General features: G+C 39.7%; 1 protein-coding gene across 1 annotated transcript in view; it reads right to left on the bottom strand.

The window, feature by feature from the left end:
- Positions 1–25,054, bottom strand: part of ube2l3b (ubiquitin-conjugating enzyme E2L 3b) — a 26,322-nt gene extending 1,268 nt beyond the window's left edge. Inside the window, exons 1-3 of the mRNA XM_032577537.1 lie at positions 24,960–25,054; positions 9,171–9,266; positions 8,901–9,087 (exon numbers count right to left, since the gene is read on the bottom strand). Of these exons, the coding sequence (XP_032433428.1) occupies positions 8,901–9,087; positions 9,171–9,266; positions 24,960–24,986 (310 nt within the window). The 5' untranslated portion in view covers positions 24,987–25,054. The remainder of the gene's footprint in view (positions 1–8,900; positions 9,088–9,170; positions 9,267–24,959) is intronic.
- Positions 25,055–25,831: the final 777 nt, after the last annotated feature.

The raw sequence follows: 25,831 nt of genomic DNA, 5'->3' as shown, positions 1-25,831 counted from the left end.
TTATTAATCCTCTGTATGAGCAGCTCTCTGATAGCAGACAGCATGTCTGTTGTCCACAATCAATGAATGCATTCAGCTGTTAATCAAATGGTTTCAGTGCCGTACCCTGCTTGGTGCTTCTATTTGTACCCCTGAAGAAGGAATGACAATCTGCGAACATCCGGGCTGAGCCACATTGGATTTGCTAGTGGAAAACGAATCTGGCCGGAGCGGACCGGGACCAGAGGCAGGCTGGTGGAAAAACACTATGGGTTAATGGGCACCTTTGGGGCAGGGGCACTCACGGCGCTCCCCACAAGATGCCGTCCTGGGCGGTTGCCCTTAACAGAAACTGCCACTGTCCATCCCCCTGTGTCGGAAGCACGGCAGTGCAGACACAGAGGCAGGGATCCGACAGGCTTGACAACATTGCTGCCTGCTTTATTAGCTCTAGCTGCTGGCTCAAACAATGTACCTGCGGTGGGCCTCCATTATTTAACCTGTAGCTGATTTAATATCCAGGATCTGTTGTATGGTGGCATAATCAAGCCAAAATCTTGTGTGTAAAAACAACATCCACACAAGAGGAATATAGATTTGCACAAGCTAAATAGAGATCTGCTTCCACACACGCATCGCTTGCTCTCGCCTCCTCGTTCATGACTAATATTTTCAGCAGAAGGCATTCCATTTCTACATATGACTGGTATCCAAGACAGTTACTATTGTGATGACATGGTGAAGGTGGACTGTCAGAAAGAGCAGGAGCTTCATAAATTTCCTTTAAGTTACGTATGGTATATACACAATTTTAATAGCTGAAGGTAACAGTAACTTAATTGGGCTATACAATGGCACTATGTGATGAAAAATACATAGTAGTGCTGCTTTAAGACTTAAAGCAATAAAATGAGCTGCAACTTAAAATGTAGGCTGTTTGCAGCATCAACTGGCTTAACCTGTGGTTGTTTGCCAACATCTCTTCCATCTTAGGTTTTTACTATGCTGTTCATTCTAAACCTCAGAAATTTCCAAACATGGCTGGAAGTTTTAACACTTCCTAACATACAAATTCTGTTCTAATTTTACTCACTTTGTGTGATTCTACTGCAAAAAAAACAAAAACAATTAACATAATAAGATCCTAAAAACCAAAAACATAACAAATATGTAAACAATGTCAGTGTGATTGATACAAGTACCAGTGTTCTAGTACTTGAGACCAAGACCACTTTTTGATGGTCTCTGACTCATTTGTATTCTGTCTTGTCTTCGTCTCGGATGTTGAGGACTCTGGACTTTATTCCAAGGCCACAACTGTGAAAATTATATTGGCCAATGTATTTGTTACAACCTTGCTTTCATTGGTTGCAAAAAATACTGATTCAAATCCAAGCAATAATGTTAGCACCTTCACCCATCTCCAGCCCCTTTCACTAGCAAACTGCAACCCAAGTAAGTAAGCTATGATTGTGTCATGCAGCCCCCTCTGAAGATGGCTTATCAGGAAACATGATTGGTAGATGAAGCAACAAAGATGGGAGTACACTACATCCTGCACAAACTCAGCTATCCAGGAACTTGTGTTGTAAATCCATTTGTGACCGTCAACTTGGCCTTCAGCAACATCAACCTACACATCCTCCACTGGAATCTTCCCCAGTTTACTGTGTCAGCGTCCCCCCCTACTTCCATCTTGGAAATATAAATTGTCTCATAGTCTGATCACCTCTCGTTTAGATTACTTCAATTCGCTTCTTTTTGGCCAAGCACAGAAAACCCTCCATAAACTACAATTGGTCCAAAATTCAGCTGCCCGCATCATATCCAACCCTCTCAATCACATCACACCTATTGTACCACAGCTCCATTGACTTCCCATCCCCATCAACTACAAAATACTTATTCTTTTACTTTCAAAGTTGTTTACAACCTCACCCCTCCTTATCTTTTGAACCTCCTTCACATTGCTACACCCGCCCATACCCTCAGATCCTCCTCTTCTATTCATCTCATTGTTTGCCCTGCCCATCTTGTTTCTATGGAGAGCAGAGCTGTGCTTCACTTTTATTGTCTTAATATTTAAATTATGCAAGGTGACCTTGAGTGCCAATAACCCTGCTTCTCCGGGATTATTCTCCCGCTGAGGGGAGCGTGTGCAGGATCAGTTGCGTTCAGAGTCTTGCCGACTTCTGATCACTTCTAATGGTGAAATGTTACTTGATTTCAAAAACGTTCTCACTGCAGAGAAAAAGTTAAAGGTATTCAGCTTGATGACACAATGTGGGTTATCTGTTCAGCTTGCTGAATATTAATTAAACAAAATGGAAATAAAATGCAATTAAATGTCATTTTTACCATTTGATGGTCAACGAATAAAATTTAGCACAACCTCTGCTCCAGACTACGAACATTTTTGTCCACATCTCCCTTCTTCAGTTCTTTTTTTCCAGAACTAACTTATTGGTGTGAACAAATGAACAGACACTGATGGCTGTTAAGTCTAAGCTTAATGTAGTATACAGCCGTCATGTTCAGAAAATACTACTTGTGCACAAAACAGAAACAATGTGAATTTGGCAATAAATCTAGTATGCTTTCCGACCTTTTGAAAAATCAAGATAATAGCCATTTAATTAATATAATAAGAATGTAGAACGAAAATACCATATGTGACCCAATGATTATCAACGGAACTCTCCACAATATTATATATTTCTATACAATACAAATATGACTGACTCAGCAGATATCTCCTCTTATCTGAGCAGTATATCTCTACCTACTATTGCAGAGTATTGCTCCGTCTCAGATGGTGTTATTACTTTGGAGGAGGTCTGGGCAGCAATTAAAATGAATGCTAAATGGAAAATGGCCTGGCCCCAGTAGGTTTCCACTGGAATTTCTAAGTCATTTTGGCCAACTATTCAATCAATATTTATGCCTGCTGTTAACATTTTGAAAAACGGCATCCCCCCTCATGGAGATACGCCTCCATTAGTCTGCTTTGAAAAAATGGTGAAAGTCCTATGGACTGTTCTTCCTTTAGATCTGTTAGTTTGCTTAATGTACAAAATTATGGCAAAAGTACTGTCCTGGAGATTGGAAAACATCCTCCCTAAAATAATAGACCCAAATAAGGCAGGATTTATAAAATCAATATATGGCAAAAACAATATATGACATGTTCTTAATGTTGTTCAGTATCTTGATACTAACAAAGAGCCAGTATTAATTGCCCCCATTGATGCAGCGAAGGCTGTTGACAGAGTTGAAAAGCAATTGAATTTCATGTGTCAGAGACATTCCTTGTGGGAACCCTTTCACCCTTATTGTTTCCATTGCTTATTGAGCCTCTGGTCGGGATTAACAGGACTACTGCTGATGTATGTGGAATTAATATAGATGGGTCACGTTATTTCACTATTTGCTTATGATATGCTTTTGTATATGCGCAAACTTGAGAAATCGATTCCAGCCATCTTGGAATCTATGAGAATGTCCACAGTGCTTTGTCAGGATACAAAATCAGAATAGGGAAGTCTGCCACCCCTTTTAATACAATCTCCCTTTCTTTTTCTTTTTTTGTACCCCTCCAGGGGGTCTTTTATGGGCTCTAGTGTCCCTTATATGAAAGCAGGCTGACAGGAAAGGGGGAGGGGGGAAGACACGCGGCAAATATCGTCGGGTCCGGGATTCGAACCCGCGACGGCCGCGTCGAGGACTCAAGGCCTCCAAACATGGGTCGTGCTATCCCCGGCCTATGCCACCACGGAACGCCCCACAACCTCCCTTTCTAATGTCTGAGGGGCTTTAAATCTTTGCTACATCTGATATGAATAATCTCTCTGAAACCAACTACTCACCTTTAAATCAGAAGACTAAAAATGATTTAACAAAATGGGCTACTCTACAAACTATTTTCTTAGAAAAAATCAATACCATCAAAATGAACATTCTTCCACGACTCAACTACTTATTTCAAAATCTTCCCTGCTACCTATCTCCTGGACTCTGCAAATCAGTGAACTCTCGTTTATCTCGCTTTATTTGGAATAACAAATACCCATGAGTCAAGAAGTGAAAATATATGAACCTTCTCTTCTTTGTCGACATTAACTTTAACCCAGATTTGCCAGGCCGCATTAGAAACATTGGTTTATCTGAATGGTCATCTAAGGGACTATCAAATCATCTGCGGGACAGACTCCGACTCTTAAATCTTTTGAACAAATTAGGACCAATTTCCATATTTCTAACTAAGAATTTTTATAAGTATCTTCAGAGCTGTCATTTTGCAAGAAATTTTTCTGGACAGGAAAATTGTCAGAGTTAGTCCAAATCTCTGAAGATATAAGCTTCGTTATCTGGTTATGATGCTCTGAAGCATGACCTATGGGGTGGCGTTCAATTCAGAATATTTAGAGGGAGATGTGTAATTGGGTTTTCCCCAGATGCACCTTGATCTTTATACATGAACAGAACTTTAAATTATTCTATCAAACGTGTAGAAGAATTTACAGTTCTACAGCTTTAAGGAACATTAACTTTAAGATTTCTGTCACAAATGAAAAATACATAAGTGTACATTTATTCATTTATTTTAGTCCTGTAACTATATTCAATTTTTCTGGACAGCAGTACATCTATATAAGAGTTCATTGGTAAATATTTCCTACAGTCTTCCTTCATTCTGTCTTTTTAACCATGCTCCAGAAATTTTGCTTAATACAGATACTAAATCTTTACAGATACTAAATCTTATGGGGATATGGAGAAAGAAAAACAAGCAATCGCAACTTACTTTCTCAAGATCCTGAGAAATTTTCTCAAGATCTGTGAAATGTTTGAAAAACTGTGAGTTCCTTTTTTTAAAAAGGAAGTGAAGTAAATAAATAAATAATAGAATACCAACTACTTGAGTGATCGGCAGCAATAGGACAGTCTGGGCAGCATAATCTTCAGCACAAAATCCATCAGCACAAACACTCCAAAGAAAAGTGCTCTCTCTCCCTGCTTCTCTTCTCCATCAGGACAGGGAGATCATATTGCCGTCACCGCTCTGATTCAGGACAATTATGAGTCTGTGTACAGACAGAAGGTGGATCAGCTGGTCTGCTGGAGTAGTGACAACCACCTGAAAATAGCCCTTTCAGGATTTTACCATTTTCAAGTACGTAATAGGGCATATGCTGTGAATTATTTCACATTTCCAGGGCCCCACTTTCTCTCTACAACTGTGGTGGTCTTGCCAAAAAGACATTCTCCAAAAGAAGATCCAGCAGAGGTTAAAGTTCCTGCAGGTGCCTCAAGTACTGCTCGTCCTCTTTGATACCACTGTTATTCTGTATTTTTTATGTCTGTCCATTTATTATTAACATCTATAGAGTCCTCTGTTACCTTTGTCTGAATGAAAAACTTTGATTCACTCACATTTTGGGATACTTTCTTATTCTATTTTATTTTATTTTTTTTACCCCTCCAGGGGGTCTTTTTGTGGGCTCTAGTGTCCCTTATATGATAGTAGGCTGACAGGAAACGGGGAAGGAAAGGGGGGAAGACATGCGGCAAATGTCGTCGAGTTCGGGAGTCAAACCCACGATGGCCGCGTCGAGGACTCGAGGCCTCCAAATACGGGTCGCGCTAACCCCTACGCCACCACGGCACGCCCGGGATACTTTCTTATTCTTACTTAGATAAAGACATCCTTCCATGGGTGACCACGATAGCTTTCATTTTACAGAGTCAACACCAGTGCTATAAGTGGTCCAGTATGCAACGGTACTTTTAGATTTTACTTATCAGTGCATCAGAACATTTTTCGTTGTAACAGGTCAGTCTGTTTTTCCCCATTAATGCGCTCCCTGAATCTGTGGAAAGAGCAGTTTTTTATTTGTTAAAAAAGTTTTAAATATCCAATAAATTTCGTTTCACCTCACGATTGTGTCCCACTTGTTGTAGATTCTTCACAAAATAATAAACATTTTAGATCTTTATGTTTGAAGCCTGAAAAGCGGCAAAAGGTTGAAACGTTCAAGGGGGACGAATACTTTCACAAGGCACTGTAACTAAACCAAGAAAGGATAATACTAATCAAAGGAAACTAAACAGAAATGCATGACGAACAAAATGCAAAAAAAAAAAACAAAACTACGGACCTAACTAAATGCAGAGGAATAAACCTGTATGGCAAGGCCTTTTGGGCAATAATTAATACAAGGGACTATGAATATGGCAAAAACAAACAGTGTTTTTACAGTAGATCAAAGGTAAGATAATATTGTTGAAGTGCCACAGCTTTGTTGATACCACATCTAATACTAAGAATTAAAATACATATTTTAAAATAATATAAATAATAAAATATGTAAAATGCATATTTTACAGACCATAACAGTAATAAGGAACTTATTCATGTTTTGAATTAGATTTTATCCTGCATATTTAGTTCTTTAATATTATGTTTCATGTCAGTTTTAATGTCATGATGCTGTAAGTGACTCCATTACATTTTCAATTTAACTCATTAGGATTTGATTAAGAGCCAGTTTTTTTCTTTGTAATTTCTGTACAGTAAAACTATAGATCTATAAATCAATAAGACAGGTCTATATAAAGATATAATACATGTTTCTGTCCAATATTTATGACATTAAAAGGATCAGGAACTTTTGTTTTTCCACTTAAGCTCTGGTTTTCACAGTGAATGCCATGTGGGTGAAATTTTATAGCTGATACTCTGACGTCCCGTTCTACTGAAGGCAGCACAGAGCTGCACCACAAGGAAATGACAAAAACACTGAAGAGAAGATGAGTTATGATTGATATAGTTGCAGTTCTAGCCATGTTTTAATGTTGCAGAAAACAGTATTTTGTAAGTAGTTTGAAGCTTAAACTGGCATTGTTGTACATCTTTTATCTGGCCAGGTCAGATAAAAGTTAGTTGCTAAATCTTGTTAGTTGCAATATTTAGCAATTAACATCAGAAAATGGCACAGAATGAGAAAGCTGATAAAGTTTGAATCGTTTTGTTTTGTGCCATTCTGACTGGCTTTTGTTAGGCCTACCAATTTTAAGGTGAATGTCAATTTGCATTTTTCTTAGACACCTGTAAAAATAACTTCTGTTCACATAGCTGAGAAACTAATAATTAAATAATGTGCATTTATTTTATACAGAGCCCTCTAGGTCAGTGGTCCCCAACCTCTTTATCACCACGGACCGGTCAAGGCTTGGCAATTTTACTGCGGCCCGGGGAGATGGGTGTGGAGGAGGTCACATGACATAATTTAAAAATTTTTTTGTCCCGATTTTCCCCTTATGACAATCATAGAACGTTCCGACCTGCAGTGTGGTGTGTTACGTAGAACGTCGGGGCCGCTCCGATCTAAAATCGGGCATATTCAACATGTTTGATTGTCTTGGCTCGATTATCTCAGCCTGTGGGGTTTTCCCTGACTGGGAATTAGAACGCAGCCTGTTGAATGTGACAGGTAGCCAATCAGAAAACGCCATAACGTAAGCACGGAGGGAAATCCCAAACAGTTGACATGGCGCAACTGAGAGTCCGGTTTAGCGCACAGTGCAGCAAATAGAGCGGCTCCACTCACGCCTTTTCTGTTTGTTACGTTTTTTATCGCTTAAAATGAGCCACAAACTATCACTACTGTTTCTACATCGTCATCCGTGTTAGTTTATTCTAAATTCACGTACAGTATGTTGGGCGGGATTTTCTTCTGGAATCGGGATGAGTGAGTGGAATCGGTTCTTGTGGTGTGTTGCTCCTGCCGTATGGCTGGACTCACGAACCGACCGAACCTGTTGGACTTTTATCGGCTCTGTGGTCACGGAGGTTTGGAAAATCGGCCGACAATCCTTAAATCGTGCAGCGTGAACCAGACCTAAAACTCACAAGCTCTACTCCTCTAATCTCGTCTCGACCACTGCCCTAACGCTCTCTGACTCTGGTCGCTATGGTAACGTTTACAAATCCCTTCAAAATAAGATACAGATGCGCCACAAAAACGAACATTTTAATTTCGTGAGAATTTTAACTCACGCTAACTAATGGGAGCCCTGAGCTTGTTTCTCTGCAACGAGACGGTCCATCTAGGATGGATGGAAGACAATGACACCCGAAGTGTTGCTTATGCACAGGGTGTTTGGCGCGAAGCAGTTTGAAGCTTCATTGCCTCATTAACATCCGGTCACCATATCATGCAGAGCTTGGACTGTGGGAATCACCTACCGGGATAAATCCATTCTCTGGGCCTTTTCATCTTCACAAAGAAACTTTCCAAAGAATCTGATCTGTTTCTTACTCATTTTGCTGCTTGTGGCTCAATGTTGGTGCGCAAGACGTAACCGAGAGAATCCGGTTAGAGGATTTTCAAAATAAAAGATCCTCCAGACTCGGATAATAAATAAAACGGAAATATTTAATTATTTCTTGTGCGGCCCGGTACCAATTGGTCCACGGACCGGGGTTGGGGACGACTGCACTAGAGGGCTCAGTAATTTTAGAAAAACAAAAACACAATTTCTTTTAACACTTAAAAAAAAAATTAAAGTGTTTTTTGCTGTTATGATTTTGATTGTACAGAAATAATCTAAATCATAACAGCAACAATAATTATAGTTATATTAATAATAAAATAATATTCAGTGCAAAGTAGCCTACATCTTTGAAGAGGGGCAATAAGGACCTGGATAATGGACAGAGGGGTGCTGGACCAAAAAAGGTTGAGAATCACTGTTTTAGTGCTTTTTTAACGTGTTTTCAAAGAAACAATAACAAAATAGCGTTCATTGACAAACAAAAAAAACAACATTTTATTGGTAAAATAGCTCAGCTAGCTTTATCAGGTAGCTCAGATCATTTATGATAAAAAAAGGCAGTTTTATCATGTGGTACCACTAACCTTGGTCAGTTTTGGTAGCGGGTTTCCAGTTCTCAGCACTAATCACAGGCAAGCATACCTGACCTTTCTCATCGATGTTGGGGTGATAGATCTTTGTCTTGAATGTGATTTTGGGAGGCTTGAATGGGTACTCGGTTGGAAAAATTATTTCAATCCTGAATGCACCTTTGTCATACGGTGGATTGTCCTGGAAGAAAAGTTAATGATTAAAACTATAAATCCAAATTAAGGCAAATCAGCCTAGAAAAACAAAAAGAGATAACTTCTTACAGGAACAATAAGCCCTTGCCATGACAATAGGTTTGATTCCTCAACTTGAATGTTTCTGAAGTTCTTCATCCCAGATCTCCGAATCTCTTCAAGTTCCTAATAAACCAAACATGACATATTATACATTAAAAGTCTCAACTGCAAATGCTGTGATCGATCGACGAATAGAAACATACACACAAACTAAGAGACAATCTAAGGAAGTCACAAAAAATACTGTGTGGAAAAAGGAAACCTGACTGTCTGAGGAAAAAATAAAACTAATAGATTACTACAGATCATCATTGCTGCTTGCAAGTCAAGTCAAAGAAGCCAAGAGAACCACAAGAAGCAGTGAAAGAAGCAAAGAAAAGAAGATTGGTGACAACATCAGACTCTTCTTAAACAGAGATGATTAGTCCACATAAGTAGAACAAAGCTGGGGAGGTCATAAGCGGTGGACAAACTAACAGAAGAGGTTCTTCTCAGACACAAGAGATCCCGCAAAAAGAACCCAGCCCTGAATGTATCACACTCCCATTGTAAGCGGAGACCAAAGGTCACTGATGTGGAGAAACGTGCCTGTAAAATTCACAAAAATGATTCAAGTAAAAAAAAGCACCATCTTGAAATTATACAGTAGATACATTATCTGTTACTGATGAAATGGCTTTATCCATCTGTAATTAAGAAAACACTGATAGCATGTGTTTTCTTAGTAGGTAGATGTGAAACCTACAAGGACCTTTCTAGCCCTTCAACTAACAATTATATTTGTTATCAAATATTGTGATGACTAATCAGATCAAAAAAATTGGCACATTTTGCAGATTTTTCATTTTACCATTTAAGCCTTTTTTAAGTATACAATATTAGAAAGACAATAATAGATGCAAAAAATAATTGAATCTCTTTTAAAATAATATAACTTGGCTAAAATCCAATCACATAGTATTCTTTTAGTTTATTTGTTAAAAAGGAAGTGTCTACAGCTAGAAAATATCCAATATCACTTCACTCAATACAGTGTGGGGTTACGCTTTTGACCATTTCATAACTGATTGAAATCTTTTAGTAACACTTATTTTGAAGGGCTGTGCATGCCACTGTCTTAAACATGGCATAACACCTGTCATGAGTCTTCATGAATATTTATGACTGTTGTCATTAAGGGCCATTTGGTAAATAACACTTTTAATACAAAGTTGACACTGTTTAAAATGTCTTGTCATTATCCTGGAGAAAAAATGTCCTTGTTATGACAACTTGACATGAACCAAGAATCATCATCTGTCATAAATATATCCTAGCAGGTGTGTACTACCAAACTTTCCTGTCAATTCTAGTTAATCTTAACAGTGACAGTCCTGAGACCATTATAGTTTTGTCATTAATATTTTCCCTTACACATTGGAACACATTGAACTAGTTACGGATATCATTAAGTGTTATTACACTGTAAAAAGCTTTAACGACACAGTCATTAATATTTCCCCTTACCTCAAGTAAAGTGGAACAAGTAGGATCAGTAATAATGAGGTTGTTATGTTTTACTACACTATCAATAGCTTCAACAACTAGGCCCGTCACCATTACAAATTTTTCTGGATGATAAATTGTCCCAGAACTAATTGCAATAAACAATAATATTGTTTTGAGACCATTTTCAAGTAATGGGATAGTAATAATGGCATAATAATAATGCAACAACACATTTTCAAGGATCAATAAACTTTAACTTTTTATAAACATTTAAACACTGGAACTTGAGGACATTGGAAATATCCAAAATAAATAAAGAAAGCAACAGAAACAACAAATAAAATGAATTATGAAGTCTCTGTAAACAAAATTGTCTTTCAAAAAAGGGGATAGATGAGACCAAAGCACCAGACTGAAGAAAGAGAAAAACGATAAATGAAGAAAATGATTGAGTTTTTTGTAATTTATTGTGTAATTACTTGATTTATTGTTTATTGTGACAGGTTTACTAACAACACTGTCATTAATATTTCACCCTACCTGAAATAAAATGTAACAAGTAGGACCAATAATAAAGGTTTCATTAAGTTTTATTACACTGTCAAATGATTTAATTCCTCTTGATGTAAGAGGAATTAATAGTTCCTCTTACATCAAGAGTAAAGTGGAACAAGTAGCAGCGATCCGTGGATGAGCGATCTGCGCCAAGGTAAACTTCAGAGATCAAGCTGCGACGTTGTGCGTGCAGCGGCCATAGAGGAGCCAGAGGTCTGATTGGTGAGCGCTCCCTGTTCAATGGATCAACTATAAAAACTATAAACCCATCTTTCTTTCAGGAATAATTCTGACCTGCCAGTAAAATGCTCACCGCAGAAGAGATGCTTGCGGTCCAGCTTACTAAAAATATATATTTTTTTATTGTTATTTTTTTTAATAAAAACAAAAACAAACAATGCTTAGCCTGGCAGGGGGCCACGTAAAGTCTAGCGACCCGTCAGGCTTATCATACACTGGGAGAAACCCTGTAAATTCTATTAATTTCTTAGTACAAGTAAAATAATAACTAGCGCTGAACTAAACTATGCTGACCAAATATTTGTTTGGCAGAAGTTCCAACCACTGTTATTCCTAATACATAGCTTAATATATATTTTTAGGCACATCAGTGTATCTTTTCACTTAATGAGCATTCAACAGGACTTCCAACCAAATACTCTGGTACAGTGACTTCTTCTATCTCTCATGGCTAGTCCCCATAAGCACCTTCACACCCGTAGCATGTCTTCAGTAGCATCCTTTGTCCTGTTATTGTTTACATAAGGAAATTTAGCGCATGCGGACAACGCTGGAGGGCAAAAAGACAATTCTTTTACATGTCATCCACAGCTGCGCTGCTGCCGTAGAATAATTCCGTTAACTCGATCAAACTTGGAAATTTAGGTATTATTAATTTCGTGCTATGCTCCACAGCAAAGGGGAAACCCATTGAAGTTCAACTCAAAACCACATCTTTCTCGATCTCTGGATTGGCCAGGCTATACACAGACTCATTGCCATAGCAACTGACAACAACGCCCCTAAAAAACACTCAGATATTTCCCACACAAAGAGCAGAACATTCAGTCTGTTGCAGTAGTATGGTTTTAGGCTTAATGTTTATTTTGCGATTATTTATAAGTGATTGCTGTGATACGAGGAGAAAACTATAAATACACTTTGCTGTGTGTTTAGCTCGCTGTTACTGTCTCTTAACAGTAACATTGTGACTCCATTGTGGAGTCACAATGTCTGGGATCATGAGCGCCCCCTGCCTTGAGGCAAGAGAACTGCCTGCCTCACCTCGAATCTGTTCTCTGGTTTCTGATCGCTCCTCCGCACATGAAACATGTTACACACACAGTTGGTGACAAAAAACACTGTACATTATATACATAAACTAAATTATGGAAAATCAGTTCATACATTAAATGTTTTTTAGCCATTTTATTGGCGACGCACAGACAGGACGAGCATGCTACCATAGAATGGCAGCCAGTGCAGTTAGTGAGAGGTTGATCGTGTTTCACTAGTGCTTCGTAGACATCTTGCTGGAATATTGTGGGATCAATTAGATGAAGAAAGTTAAGACTAACAACATATGACAGAGTAATGTAATAAAGCAACATAATTGTTGTGTGTTCCAATGTGTAAGGGAAAATATTAATGTCAATTATTAATGGTCTTGTGACTGTCACCGTTAAAACTAACAAATGACAGGTTAATGTAGTAATACCCAAAGATACATAACTTTTTAAAGTTTGATATGTAATGCCTGTTATAACATATTTATGACGGATGATGATTCTTAGTTAATATCAAGTGGTCAAAACAAAAACATTTTTTGTCTTGGTGAATGGCAAGTTGTCACAAAGACATTTTAAATAATGTAGTTTTTGTATTAAAACTGTAATTGTTTACCAAATGACAGTCACAAATACTCATGAAGACTTCATCTTCATGACAGTGTCATGTCAGCCTTATGCACATTCCTTCAAGAAGTGTTACCAAAATGTTTTTTAAATAATTTGAACTGGTTGACACTAATTCTATTTATGGTGTTTTGGGTAGAACAAACTGATGGACAAAAGTACAAAATGGGTACATTTTTGTACAGTTCGGGCTTAACATCTGCTCCAAATGTGCTGTTTTTTTCAGCAAATTGTTTTTTTAATATCTGTATACTCCAGTTAATTATTAATTATGTAAATTAGTAAATTATCTCTATAACTGGTTCATTATAATTAATCCGATTAATCGTTTCAGCCCAAGATCTTACATTCCCCTCCACCATTGATCCCACAATAAAAAACATATCTTGAAGTTATTGTCAAGGTCAATAACAAAATTGCGTTGCAGGAACTGAAATTGACATGAAAACAACAAGTTGTTAATATTGAAAAGCAAAAACGGACCTGTCTGTATTCATTTGTCAGTTGTAGTCCATGTCGTTTACCATGAAAATTAAGTTAAAAAATTAAAGGCTGCTGGATCTCACTATCAAGTCATAATCCATAAGGGTGATGTTCTACGCTGATGGACAAACTGAATCCTTTGCAACTGCGTCTGGTAGAGGAACATTTTATTACTGATCATTAAAAAGCCTGTCAATTGTGATTTTGGCTGTTGTCAGTTTTTTATCAGTTTGTCATCGAGATATATATATATATATATACAGTACAGACCAAAAGTCTGGACACAACTGTGTGCCCAAACTTTTGGTCTGTACTGTGTATATATATATATATATATATATACACTGCTCAAAAAAATAAAGGGAACACTCAAATAACACATCCTAGATCTGAATGAAAGAAATATTCTCATTGAATACTTTGTTCTGTACAAAGTTGAATGTGCTGACAACAAAATCACACAAAAATCATCAATGGAAATCAAATTTATTAACCAATGGAGGCCTGGATTTGGAGCCACACACAAAATTAAAGTGAAATAACACTACACGCTGATCCAACTCTAATGTAATGTCCTTAAAACAAGTCAAAATGAGGCTCAGTATTGTGTGTGGCCTCCACGTGCCTGTATGACCTCCCTACAACACCTGGGCATGCTCCTGATGAGGTGGCGGATGGTCTCCTGAGGGATCTCCTCCCAGACCTGGACTAAAGCATCCGCCAACTCCTGGACAGTCTGTGGTGCAACGTGACGTTGGTGGATGGAGCGAGACATGATGTCCCAGAGGTGCTCAATCGGATTCAGGTCTGGGGAACGAGCTGGCCAGTCCATAGCTTCAATGCCTTCATCTTGCAGGAACTGCTGACACACTCCAGCCACATGAGGAACAGGTATTAGGAGGAACCCAGGGCCAACCGCACCAGCATATGGTCTCACAAGGGGTCTGAGGATCTCATCTCGGTACCTAATGGCAGTCAGGCTACCTCTGGTGAGCACATGGAGGGCTGTGCGGCCCTCCAAAGAAATGCCGCCCCACACCATTACTGACCCACTGCCAAACCGGTCATGCTGAAGGATGTTGCAGGCAGCAGACCGCTCTCCACGGCGTCTCCAGACTCTGTCACGTCTGTCACATGTGCTCAGTGTGAACCTGCTTTCATCTGTGAAGAGCACAAGGCGCCAGTGGCGAATTTGCCAATCCTGGTGTTCTCTGGCAAATGCCAAGCGTCCTGCACGGTGTTGGGCTGTGAGCACAACCCCCATCTGTGGACGTCGGGCCCTCATACCATCCTCATGGAGTCGGTTTCTAACCGTTTGTGCAGACACATGCACATTTGTGGCCTGCTGGAGGTCATTTTGCAGGGCTCTGGCAGTGCTCCTCCTGTTCCTTCTTGCACAAAGGCGGAGGTAGCGGTCCTGCTGCTGGGTTGTTGCCCTCCTATGGCCTCCTCCACGTCTCCTGGTGTACTGGCCTGTCTCCTGGTAGCGCCTCCAGCCTCTGGACACTACGCTGACAGACACAGCAAACCTTCTTGCCACAGCTCGCATTGATGTGCCATCCTGGATGAGCTGCACTACCTGAGCCACTTGTGTGGGTTGTGGAGTCCGTCTCATGCTACCACGAGTGTGAAAGCACCACCAACATTCAAAACTGACCAAAACATCAGCCAGACAGCATAGGTACTGAGAAGTGGTCTGTGGTCCCAACTGCAGAACCACTCCTTTATTGAGTGTGTCTTGCTAATTGCCAATAATTTCCACCTGTTGCCTATTCCATCTGCACAACAGCAGGTGAAATTGATTGTCAATCAGTGTTGCTTCCTAAGTGGACAGTTTGATTTCACAGAAGTTTGATTTACTTGGAGTTATATTGTGTTGTTTAAGTGTTCCCTTTACTTTTTTGAGCAGTATATATATATATATATATATATATATATATATATATATATATATATATATATATATCCAATACCGTTAGGTGTTGAAAGGTCACAATACACTTTCAATGTTTCAATCTTGTTTTATTGAAAAATATACCCTTGAAACAATACAAACTTGTTTTAACTGCCCATTGGATAGTCCTCTGAAAGATAAATGAAATTTATATAATTGTTATACAAATTACAAAACTAAACTAAACTAAATCATTTCCTTTAGTCTTTCACTTTTTACACTACAAAACAAAAATTGAACACAGGTTAGACTAGACCTGTTTTAAGCCTCTTGTCATAATAACGTGCACAGCAGTATTTTTGCTTTAAAAAAACAACTCAATATATATATCACAAGGTCTGAGTTACTTTGAGGACATAACACAACAACTTAAACAACCAATAACATGAATTAAGTTTTAGGTTTCCTTGTGAAAACAACTGTTTTTACATATAAAAACAACCTAAAATATAACCTGAAAAAGCTTACAGGACCAAAGCTCCTAAATGTCAAACATTCAACAAAAAAGTAAAGAATGTGTACAGCATTTTCATATGAGCAGTAAGACAAACATTGGCACAGGAAAGTTTGTTCTCACAGATTCATTGCAGTAACTTGTACAAGTGGCAGGTTTTTCTTGATGAACAAAAACATTTCTGCATTTTCACCAGACATGCAACTTCTTTTCTGAGCTACTACATGTCCAGCCAAGCGCTTGCTTTCAATACTTGAGAGAGACAAGCTCAGACAAGTAGAGCAAGATGAGGGAAACACTTTCCATTGAGCTTCCAGAAGGCCAATGGGTTCTGGCTCCTTTCAATAGGAATCTCAGACAGGTAATTCTGTACCTGAATAGCAGAAAGGCTGGCCAGTTGTTGCTCCTTATTAATATTTTCTTTCAAGATTTCAGTTCTGCAAACAGTAGACCACACATTTTGGCTGCAGGTGCAAATATCAGGAGGTCCCACTACAGAGAATTTTCCTGAAACAAGTTTCTCATCCACAGGTGTGCATCTGGTCTCCCCCTCTGAACGTTTGACCAAAAGGAGCCGTTTCAATTGATCTTTCACCTCTGCTGAGAAGTAGCCATTCTTGTACCTTGTTTTGAATCAACAAAGAAAGATGGGTCAATTTTAGTTTTTATGGGTTGCATGAATTTTAATGAATCCATGTCATAAAAATTCCATACATTTAAATTTTTATGACTTGCATGTAAGTGAATGCATTTCAATCAAGCAATTTTCATTTTTTATTTAATTTAAATGTTTGTTGAAATATAGCAGTAGGCTAAAATAACTATGGATAGAAAATAGAATATTTATACTTACTTGCCTTGGATCAGGAATAGCAGCCAAGGGCGCCGCGTGACGCAGTGGTAACAGCAATTGCCCCGTAAACAGAGACCCGGCATCCCGAGTTCGACTTACGTCCTTGGTTCTTTTGACTCTCAACCCTTCTCTTTCTGCCCCCTTCCTATTAGATTACTAAAGGCAACTAGTGCCCCAAAAACAAAACCTTAAAAAGAATAGTGGTCAAGCTCAAGGTCAGTGTTGTTGAATCTTCTTACAACAGCCTCCAATAGCGCAGCTTTGGCTGTACCAATCATGCTTGCTTGCCTCTGCAAAAGCTGCTTGAGTGCAATGACATTTGGGATGACCTCTACTGCTGCAGTTGTTGAGATAATCTCCTTTGTGAGTTCTTCAAAAGGTGCAAAGATGTTCAGCACATTGTCCATTAGTTCCCACTGGTTTCAGTGAGTATGGCTGGTAACTCGTGCTCAGTAGCATACACGCCAACAGCATGTCTCTGCTCCAACAGACTGCAGCATGTAGACCATCCTGTTCCACCGCATTGAACAGTCTTGTTGTAATCGCTTCCTGGGCTGACCTAACTGTATGCATGTTTGTATGTTGTAGACTGAGGAATAAGCAAGCAATGAATGCTTAAAATGTCAGAAAATTCTCCTTCGTGTTGCCAGAATAAATGCAATGCTGTTCTAGCTGTCCCTTGCTTAAGAGTTGAAGTGTGTGCCAAATAGGGTAAACTTTACAAGTTGGCATCATAAAGTACTTTGGCCATATTATGAGCATTGACCCGTAAAACAATACTCATATTTATTATGCAAGAGTTCACAACAATCCAACATCACCTTAAATACTGATGATAAATTGGCAGCAGTGTGAGATCCAACATTTCTTTACAGTATTAGCAGTACTTAATGACAATCGAACTGTTTGTCAATCCATTCCATCCAACATGGACATGATACATCAGAAGTCTAATAAAACTCAGTTGCTGTCTTACAATGATACTTCACCACAGAAAATCCAAAACAGATAACCCTTAGCTTGACACACTGACCATTTCGAATACAGTGCGTTGTGAAAGTATTCGTCCCCCTTGAACTTTTCAATCTTTTGCCGATTTTCAGGCTTCAAACATAAATTTCAAAATTTTTTATTATTTTGTGAAGAATCAACAAATGGAACACAATCGTGAGGTGGAACGAAATTTATTGGATATTTTAAACTTTTTTAACAAATAAAAAACTGCAAAGTTGGGCGTGCAATGTTATTCAGCCCCTTTACTTTCAGTGCAGCAAACTCACTAAAGAGGTTCAGTGAGGATCTCTGAATGATCCAATGTTGTCCTAAATGACTGATGATGATAAATAGAATCCACCTGTGTGTAATAAAGTCCCCTATAAATGCTCTGTGATAGTCTCAGGGTTGTGTTTAAAGCACAGAGACATAAAACATGTTTAACAAAATGTTTAAACAGTCCCTCTGTTTCTGTTGTACTCCTGTTACCCCTCCTTCCCAACCCCAATGAGAATATATATTAAAATAATGAGGATAAAAATCCAATAAATTTCGTTCCACCTCACAATTGTGTCCCACTTTTTGATTCTTCACAAAATAATACAAATTTTAGATCTTTATGTTTGAAGCCTGAAAAGGGGCAAACGGTTGAAAAGTTCAAGGGGGACGAATACTTTCACAAGCCACTGTAACTTGGCATTAGCATATCAAATGACCTCCAAAAACTATTTGTTTTTGTAATTATGTAATTGTGACAGAACAAAGAAGAGGTTTGAAGTTGATTGATACACGGACAGATGAGATTCCCCGAGTTAACCCAGTGCGGCCCTTTACCATCATTAGTTTGTCGTGTTTTTAATAATAAAAACTTGTTAATAGTAAAAACTGTTTGGTGCAAAACACTGATTGAAAATCGATTTATTTTTTACTGCATGTTTATGTCTGTTAAGGCTAAGATGGAGCGGCACTGAAAGCAGCTCTTTAAACCATTCAGACTACGAACACAACAGAGACACAATCAAAACTGTCAGATGATTTATTACCCGCGATAATAACTCAGAAATAGTCCAAATTATAATGTGTTTTTATTTCTTTCCTACTTACGGAAGGTTTCTGTTTATATCGTAGGTTTGTGGTGCCTTTCTATCCTAAAGAAAGATATAAAACTTCAGATATTTCACAAAAAGATACTAACATTCATGGAAAAACCTCACATAACCTTATATTAAAGAAGAAGGTACGGCGCCCACCGTAAAAAAGGCTTGCAGTGTTCAATTATGCTGCATAACTGACCAGTACAGTATTGCGAGGGAACGCAAAAGGAAAAAAAATCCCCCATGTCCCCTATGGGGCTCCGTACGCTTCAGCCTTCCGCATCAGCTCCGAAACGGCCTTTTTTCTCTCCTCTCCCTCGTCATATTTTTTAGCAAAGACAGAGTGTTTGCTCTTGAAATGTCTTTCAACATTTGACTTCTTGTTGTTTGCCAGTCTTTCGCCACATATTACGCAGACTGGTGAACCAGTTTCATCAGCGGTGAAAGCAAAATGATCTGTCCACGTAGCATTAAATGTTCTGCCATCTTCAGAATGTTTCCTTTTCTTGGATTTATTTATGATGTATCTTCCAGGCAAGGATCAAAAAGTCAATAAATCAGTGCGCTAAAAAAATGCGGTTTGCCAGACATGTGGGGTTCGCCAGGAATGCCTGTCGCACATCGGCGGACATGACGTATATTTTGGGTGCTAAAAATGTTCAAAACTTTTGTTTTAATGTTACAAGTTTACCATAATCTTCAGATTTAGAAATTTATTTTAAAATGATTTTAATTTATAATTTTTTAATGATTTAATTTTAATAAAATATTCTATTTCCCAAAGTCACTGGGAGCCACAACAGAAGGATGAAAGAGCCACACGTGGCTCCGGAGCCATTGGTTGCCAACCCCTACTCTAGACAAACAGGACTTCTATCAATATTTACAAATAAGAAATGTTGACTTAAAAATTAAGCCTATTACTGACAAAAATTTAAACCTAATGGAAATTTTTATCAATGCCTATAATTAAAAAATTAACATGAAACTTAATTAACTTATTTATAGAAACCTAATAGATCTTAAAACAATTTGACCCTTCATGTTAAAGCCAGGTGGGAAAGAGAGAGCAACTTACAATAACAGAGGAGAATTGGGCAATAATATGGAGAGATCAGTGGACATATAATAAATCACTACACTGGCAAGAATTTGGATTGAAAAAACTGGTAAGATTTTTTTATCACACCTACTCAGAAATGTGACTAAGACAGAAATCCTCCTACTTGTTAGAGAAAATGCAGAAATCAAAATGTAAACCATCATCGCGTCTTTTGGGACTGTGCAGTCATAAAAGATTAGTGGAAAGACCTAAATAGTGCCCTACAAGATATTTTCAAACAGAACATTCCTTCAGATTAAGTAAATGTATTTTGGCATAATATATCAATTAGTTTAAAAAAAAAGAAGAAATAACTGATGACTATTTTATTAATAGCAAGTAAAAATAACATTACAAGAAAATGATTATCACAGGACAAACCAACTTTAGATGACTGGATGGATATAACATTTAACATATAAGATGGAAAAAAAACAATAACAGCCTCTCTCAATCACAAGACCCAGCAATTTTGTCTGTGGTGGCAAAGTTGGGTAGACTGTGTGGAACTCTAAAGACCTGATTTTATGTTCAGAGACCAAACTTGATGAAACCACCCTGATGGTCCACTATCCTATAATAGCTATACCTTATACTATACTTGATACTATGCTTTTGGTTGGTGTATTTTTGTTATTTAGTTTGTTTTTGATATTACTAACTATTTCAGTTTTTCTTGTGTTAAGTTCTATTTTTCACTCCCACCTTCAAAATCTTTCTCAGGTAAGTGAAGTTGTATCTTTGTATTGTTTATCATAAGGTAATGGTCAACTTGTCCTCTTCTTCTCAAATGCTGAAGTGGTTGGTCATCCAATGCCATCCCAGAACTCCTTCATTATTGATTGTCCTACAAGCTCTCTGTATTGTGCACAATATATGAACAAGCCTGATTGAGTGATTTGGTAATAGTATTTTTCCACAACACCATGGACTCCTTAACTGTCTTCAAAGTAACTGTTCTTTTCACAGCTAGTGAGAGTTCACAGACGGGCCCTTTGCTAGATTGTTAAGCCTCAGGCTTGGTCTTGGTCACCAAAATGGGTCGAAGCCAGCTCAAGACTCTACAGTTTTTCTCAAAATTACAAAAATACTCCTTTTTATTTTCACTCGCAGACAAACAACAAGATGTGAATCACATAGTGATCACAGCACAGCTGGAAATATAAGCAATTTGTTTTACTACCTTAAAACAACACATGTAGTTAGCTGAGTAGTAGTTTTTTTCCAAGATGGCGGCGCGCGTAGACGCAGCGGCTCTGTGCTCACCGACTCAAAGTTTGTCTTTTCCACTTTGCGCGGTTAAAAACACCTACAACCGACAAAATTTACTGGCCATTGGTCAAGCAATCGGGGAAAGTCTGTCACAGGTGCTTTTCCGTGTCCACAACAACATTCCGGTCGATATTGCACGGACACCGGGCTCTCCCTGGATTACAATCCCAGTATCTACGACAGGGCGACGGCGCAGAGATCGTAAACAAAAGAGGGGGTGTCGCAGCGGCGTGTTAGCGAGGCTCAGGAAACAGCCACACAAACCACCGCTACCAAGCATTTTTCTCTCCAACGTGAGGTCTCTCGCTAACAAACTGGACGAATGGAAGCTGTGGATTGCAACTGACAACCTCATCCGGGAATGCTGCATTCTGTTGATCACGGAGACGTGGTTAAATCCAACCATACCGGACCCGGAGATCGAGCTAGCAGGCTACACAGCACACCGACAGGATCGATCAGCGAGCTCCGGTAAGAAAAGAGGAGGTGGACTATGCGTTTATGTAAATAACAGCTGGTGTACGAACTCCACAGTAGTTGTTAGCCACTGTTCTCCAGGCGTGGAGTTCATCACAATTAAATGCAGACCCCGATACCTCCCACGTGAGTTTAACGCCATTCTACTCACTGCGGTTTACATAGCACCGGATGCTAACGCTAGCTCGGCCGTGGGACTCCTGCATGATACTATCAGCAACAACCAGAACAAGTACCCCGAGGCTGTTCACATCGTCTCTGGGGACTTTAATCATGCTGATCTGAAATCAGTCCTCCCCAAATTCCATCAACACGTAAAGTGCACAACCAGGGGTGATAAAACTCTGGACAAGCTGGACACAAACATCAGACAAGCATACAGGGCTAAACCCTTAGCACACCTTGGCCAGTCTGATCATGTGTCCCTGCTACTGATCCCTGCTTACACTCCCCTGCGGAAACGTGTCCCCAGTACAACCCGGACTGTCACCATCTGGCCTGAGGATGCCTCTCACCAACTACAGGACTGCTTCCAGAGAACTGACTGGGAGGTTTTTGCACATCAGGACCTGGAGAACTACACCTCAGCAGTCTTGGACTACATCAGGTTCTGCACGGACAATGTCACCAGGAACAGACTCCTGAGGATCAATCCGAATAGGAAACCCTGCATGACTAAGGGGGTCCGGGCCTCTTGAAAGCCAGGAACGCTGCTTTCAGGTCCGGGGACAAAGCACTCTACAGTTCTGCGGGAGCCAACCTGAGAAGAGGCATCTGCCAAGCTAAGGCATCATACAGAGGGAGAATAGAGAAGCAGCTCAGGAGCAACAACACCAGGCAGGTGTGGCAGGGTGTTCAGCACATCACAAACTACAGATCCAGCAACCAGCCATGCACGGAGGGAACCACTTCCCTGGCAGAGGAGATGAATATCTTCTTTGCCCGCTTTGAGGCGACACCTACCACAGCTCCATCACAGCTGCCTGTCCACAGCAGCTCTGCTCTCATAGTAGAGGAGTGTGAGGTGAGCCAGGTGATGAGGAAGGTGAACCCAAGGAAGGCTGCGGGACCTGACGGTGTGTCAGGACGGGTGCTTAAAGACTGTGCAGACCAACTGGCTGGAATCTTCACAAAGATTTTTAACCAGTCGCTGTCTCAAGCCACTGTCCCTCCCTGCCTAAAGTCCTCTACCATTGTCCCCCTGCCGAAAAGAACCAACATCAACACCCTGAACGACTACCGTCCAGTGGCACTCACACCGATCATCATGAAGTGCTTCGAGAGACTGGTGCGGAGTCACATCCTCGCTGGCCTGCTGCTGAGCTGGACTCTCTCCAATTTGCCTACAAAGCAAAGAGGTTCACAGAGGACGCTGTATCCACTGCACTTCATGCTGCCCTGACCCACTTAGAGAAGCAGGGGAGCTACGTCAGAGTGCTCTTCGTGGACTTCAGCTCAGCATTTAATACTATACTTCCCCAACGTCTGGTGTCCAAGCTAGCAAACCTTGGGCTCCCATCAGCCACCTGCAGTTGGATCCTGGACTTCCTAACAGGTCGCTTCCAGAGGGTCAGACTGGGCCCCCACACCTCCACTGCTCTGAGCCTGAACACCGGATCGCCACAGGGTTGCGTGCTCAGCCCACTTCTCTACACCCTCTACACTCATGACTGTGTCTCCAACCACCTCAGCAACAAGATCATAAAGTTTGCAGATGACACGACTGTTGTTGGTCTCATCTCAGGCGGGAAGGGGGAGCTGGAGTACAGGGATGAGGTGAAGCGGCTGTCAGAGTGGTGCAAAGTCAATAACCTGCTCCTCAACACCCAACACCTCCAAAACAAAGGAGCTGGTGATCGACTTCAGGAAGAACAAAACGGACATCCAGCCTCTCACCATCAGTGGGACCTGTGTGGAGAGGGTCCCAGTGTTCAGGTTTCTGGGCATGGAGTTGGAGGACAAGCTAACCTGGAGCACCAACACCAAGGAGCTGTTGAAGAAGGCACAGCAGAGACTGTACTTTCTGAGAATACTCAAGAAGAACCGTCTCCCCTCAGACCTGCTGCAGGCCTTCTATCACTGCTCCATAGAGAGTGTGCTCACGTACAGTCTGTGTGTCTGGTACGGCAGTAGCACATCCGCGGACAAGAAGGCGCTCCAGAGGGTTGTTAGGGCAGCAGAGAGAACCATAGGCTGCCCCCTCCCCACTATGGAACAGATTTACACTTCCAGGCTCCACAAGAAAGTTACGGACATTTTAAATGACTCTTCACACCCTGGCCATGGTCTCTTCCAGCTGCTGCCATCAGGCAAGAGATACAGAGCAATAAAAATAACAATATTTTTTTCTATACCTACTTACTGAAACAATATGACTTTCTCTACTGTGTAATTAAAATACTGCATTCTTTGCCAATTTAGCCTGCTATTAAATGCAAATGTATATATGTAATATATACTGATCAAATTTTGGGTTGATTTTGTCTTTTGGAGGAATAAAAAGTATGAACAGATTTTATCTAGGTAATAAGAGTTTATGTGACTTCATCAAGTGACTAATAATTCTGACAGTGATGTGACACTCAATACAAAAAGACCGCATTTTTGAAAATCCAGTGTTTTGTAAAACGAAGTGCACAACAGTCGATTAAATAAAACTCCACGCAAAAAAAAAATGGAAGTTCATTTCCATAATGTTAAACTTCCTGTCCAGGCTTCACAGTTAATAACTATCCTGTAGGGTGTGATCGACTTCAACTACCGGAGTGATGAATTATTACCATCTTAGAATAATAAACTGATTAACCAGTCACGCACTGAAATCATATAAGTTTGGACAAAAAAAGCATAAATCTGACCAAATTTCCACGACTTCTTTAATCAAAGCACCGGTGCAACGATACCCAATCGTTTACAAAATCTATAAGATGGATGTTTTATGAGGGCTAGCTATGAATTTACTGGCCTCCTCGCAGAACACAACAACGTTCCTGCCTGGCTGGATGACCAGCATGACCTCTCGTTAACCGAAGATTTAAAGATTAAGACAGTAAGTACAGCATTGAACTGTTTCAATATTTTGTATGCTCTTAGACACAATGTGATCACGAAGTTTGGCCCCACAAGGCATCTACATATTAAGAAGAATGCATCATAGAGTTCAAACGGAAACGTTTACCTTGGCCAGCCTTCTGCTCGCCGCCATCTTGAAGTCGTTGTGTTGTTCCCAGAATGCACAGCGACCTCCCGCTCCCCCCCCCTCCAAAAAAAAAAAAAAAAAAAAAAGTCTTCTTCTTAGTGTTTATTGGCAGTTGGCAAACATTGAAGTACTGCATTACTGCCACCAACTGTGAGGACCTTAATGACACGTTACGTTGGTAAATTAGTAATTAGTATACTACTTACTAATTAGTGAGATCGAATCATCCAAAGAACTCTAATACACAACATCTTTTAGTAAGAAATTTAAAAAGATGGGAAAACATTTGTGTACTGTAAATCAATTAAATCTTAACTGCAACAACACACATCAATACACATCTCAAGTGATGGTGGTCAGAAAATTGAGGTTACAACCAAAATTAGACCAAATTTATTTCTATAAAACTCAAGGAGCATTTGTGAGATCTGGGGCCAGATAGATAGAAGAGAGAGAGAAGACCACAGCATACATCTGTGGACAAAAACAAAGAAAACGAAATAGAATATTTAAGAGAAGCATGCGTGTGTGTGCGTGTGTCTGTGTGGGGTGGGGAGGTTATAATGTGGGGTTGAGGAGGGTAAACTAGTTTTTAGCTCCATATGTTATCTGCAAGGATAAGCGTGTTGGATGGCTGGATGGATATATGGCTAGTGTTATAATGTCAATACCTAATCAGAAACTGTTACTTTGATTATTTCATGCATGTTTAAGGAATTCTTGAATCTGCTGTGACAGCCATTCTGGGGTACCTAAACACTTGCTCTGGCAAAGGACTCAATATTTCCACAAAGCTATAATCAGCAATATCAGTCTAAATTTTCCAAAACAAAATGTTAATCCTTCCTAGC

This window comes from Xiphophorus hellerii, chromosome 12 (genome assembly GCF_003331165.1).
Source record: "Xiphophorus hellerii strain 12219 chromosome 12, Xiphophorus_hellerii-4.1, whole genome shotgun sequence".
Taxonomy (NCBI): Eukaryota; Metazoa; Chordata; class Actinopteri; order Cyprinodontiformes; family Poeciliidae; genus Xiphophorus; species Xiphophorus hellerii.
The sequence above is the reverse complement of the archived record's forward strand: the minus strand, read 5'-3'. Positions and strand labels throughout refer to the sequence as shown.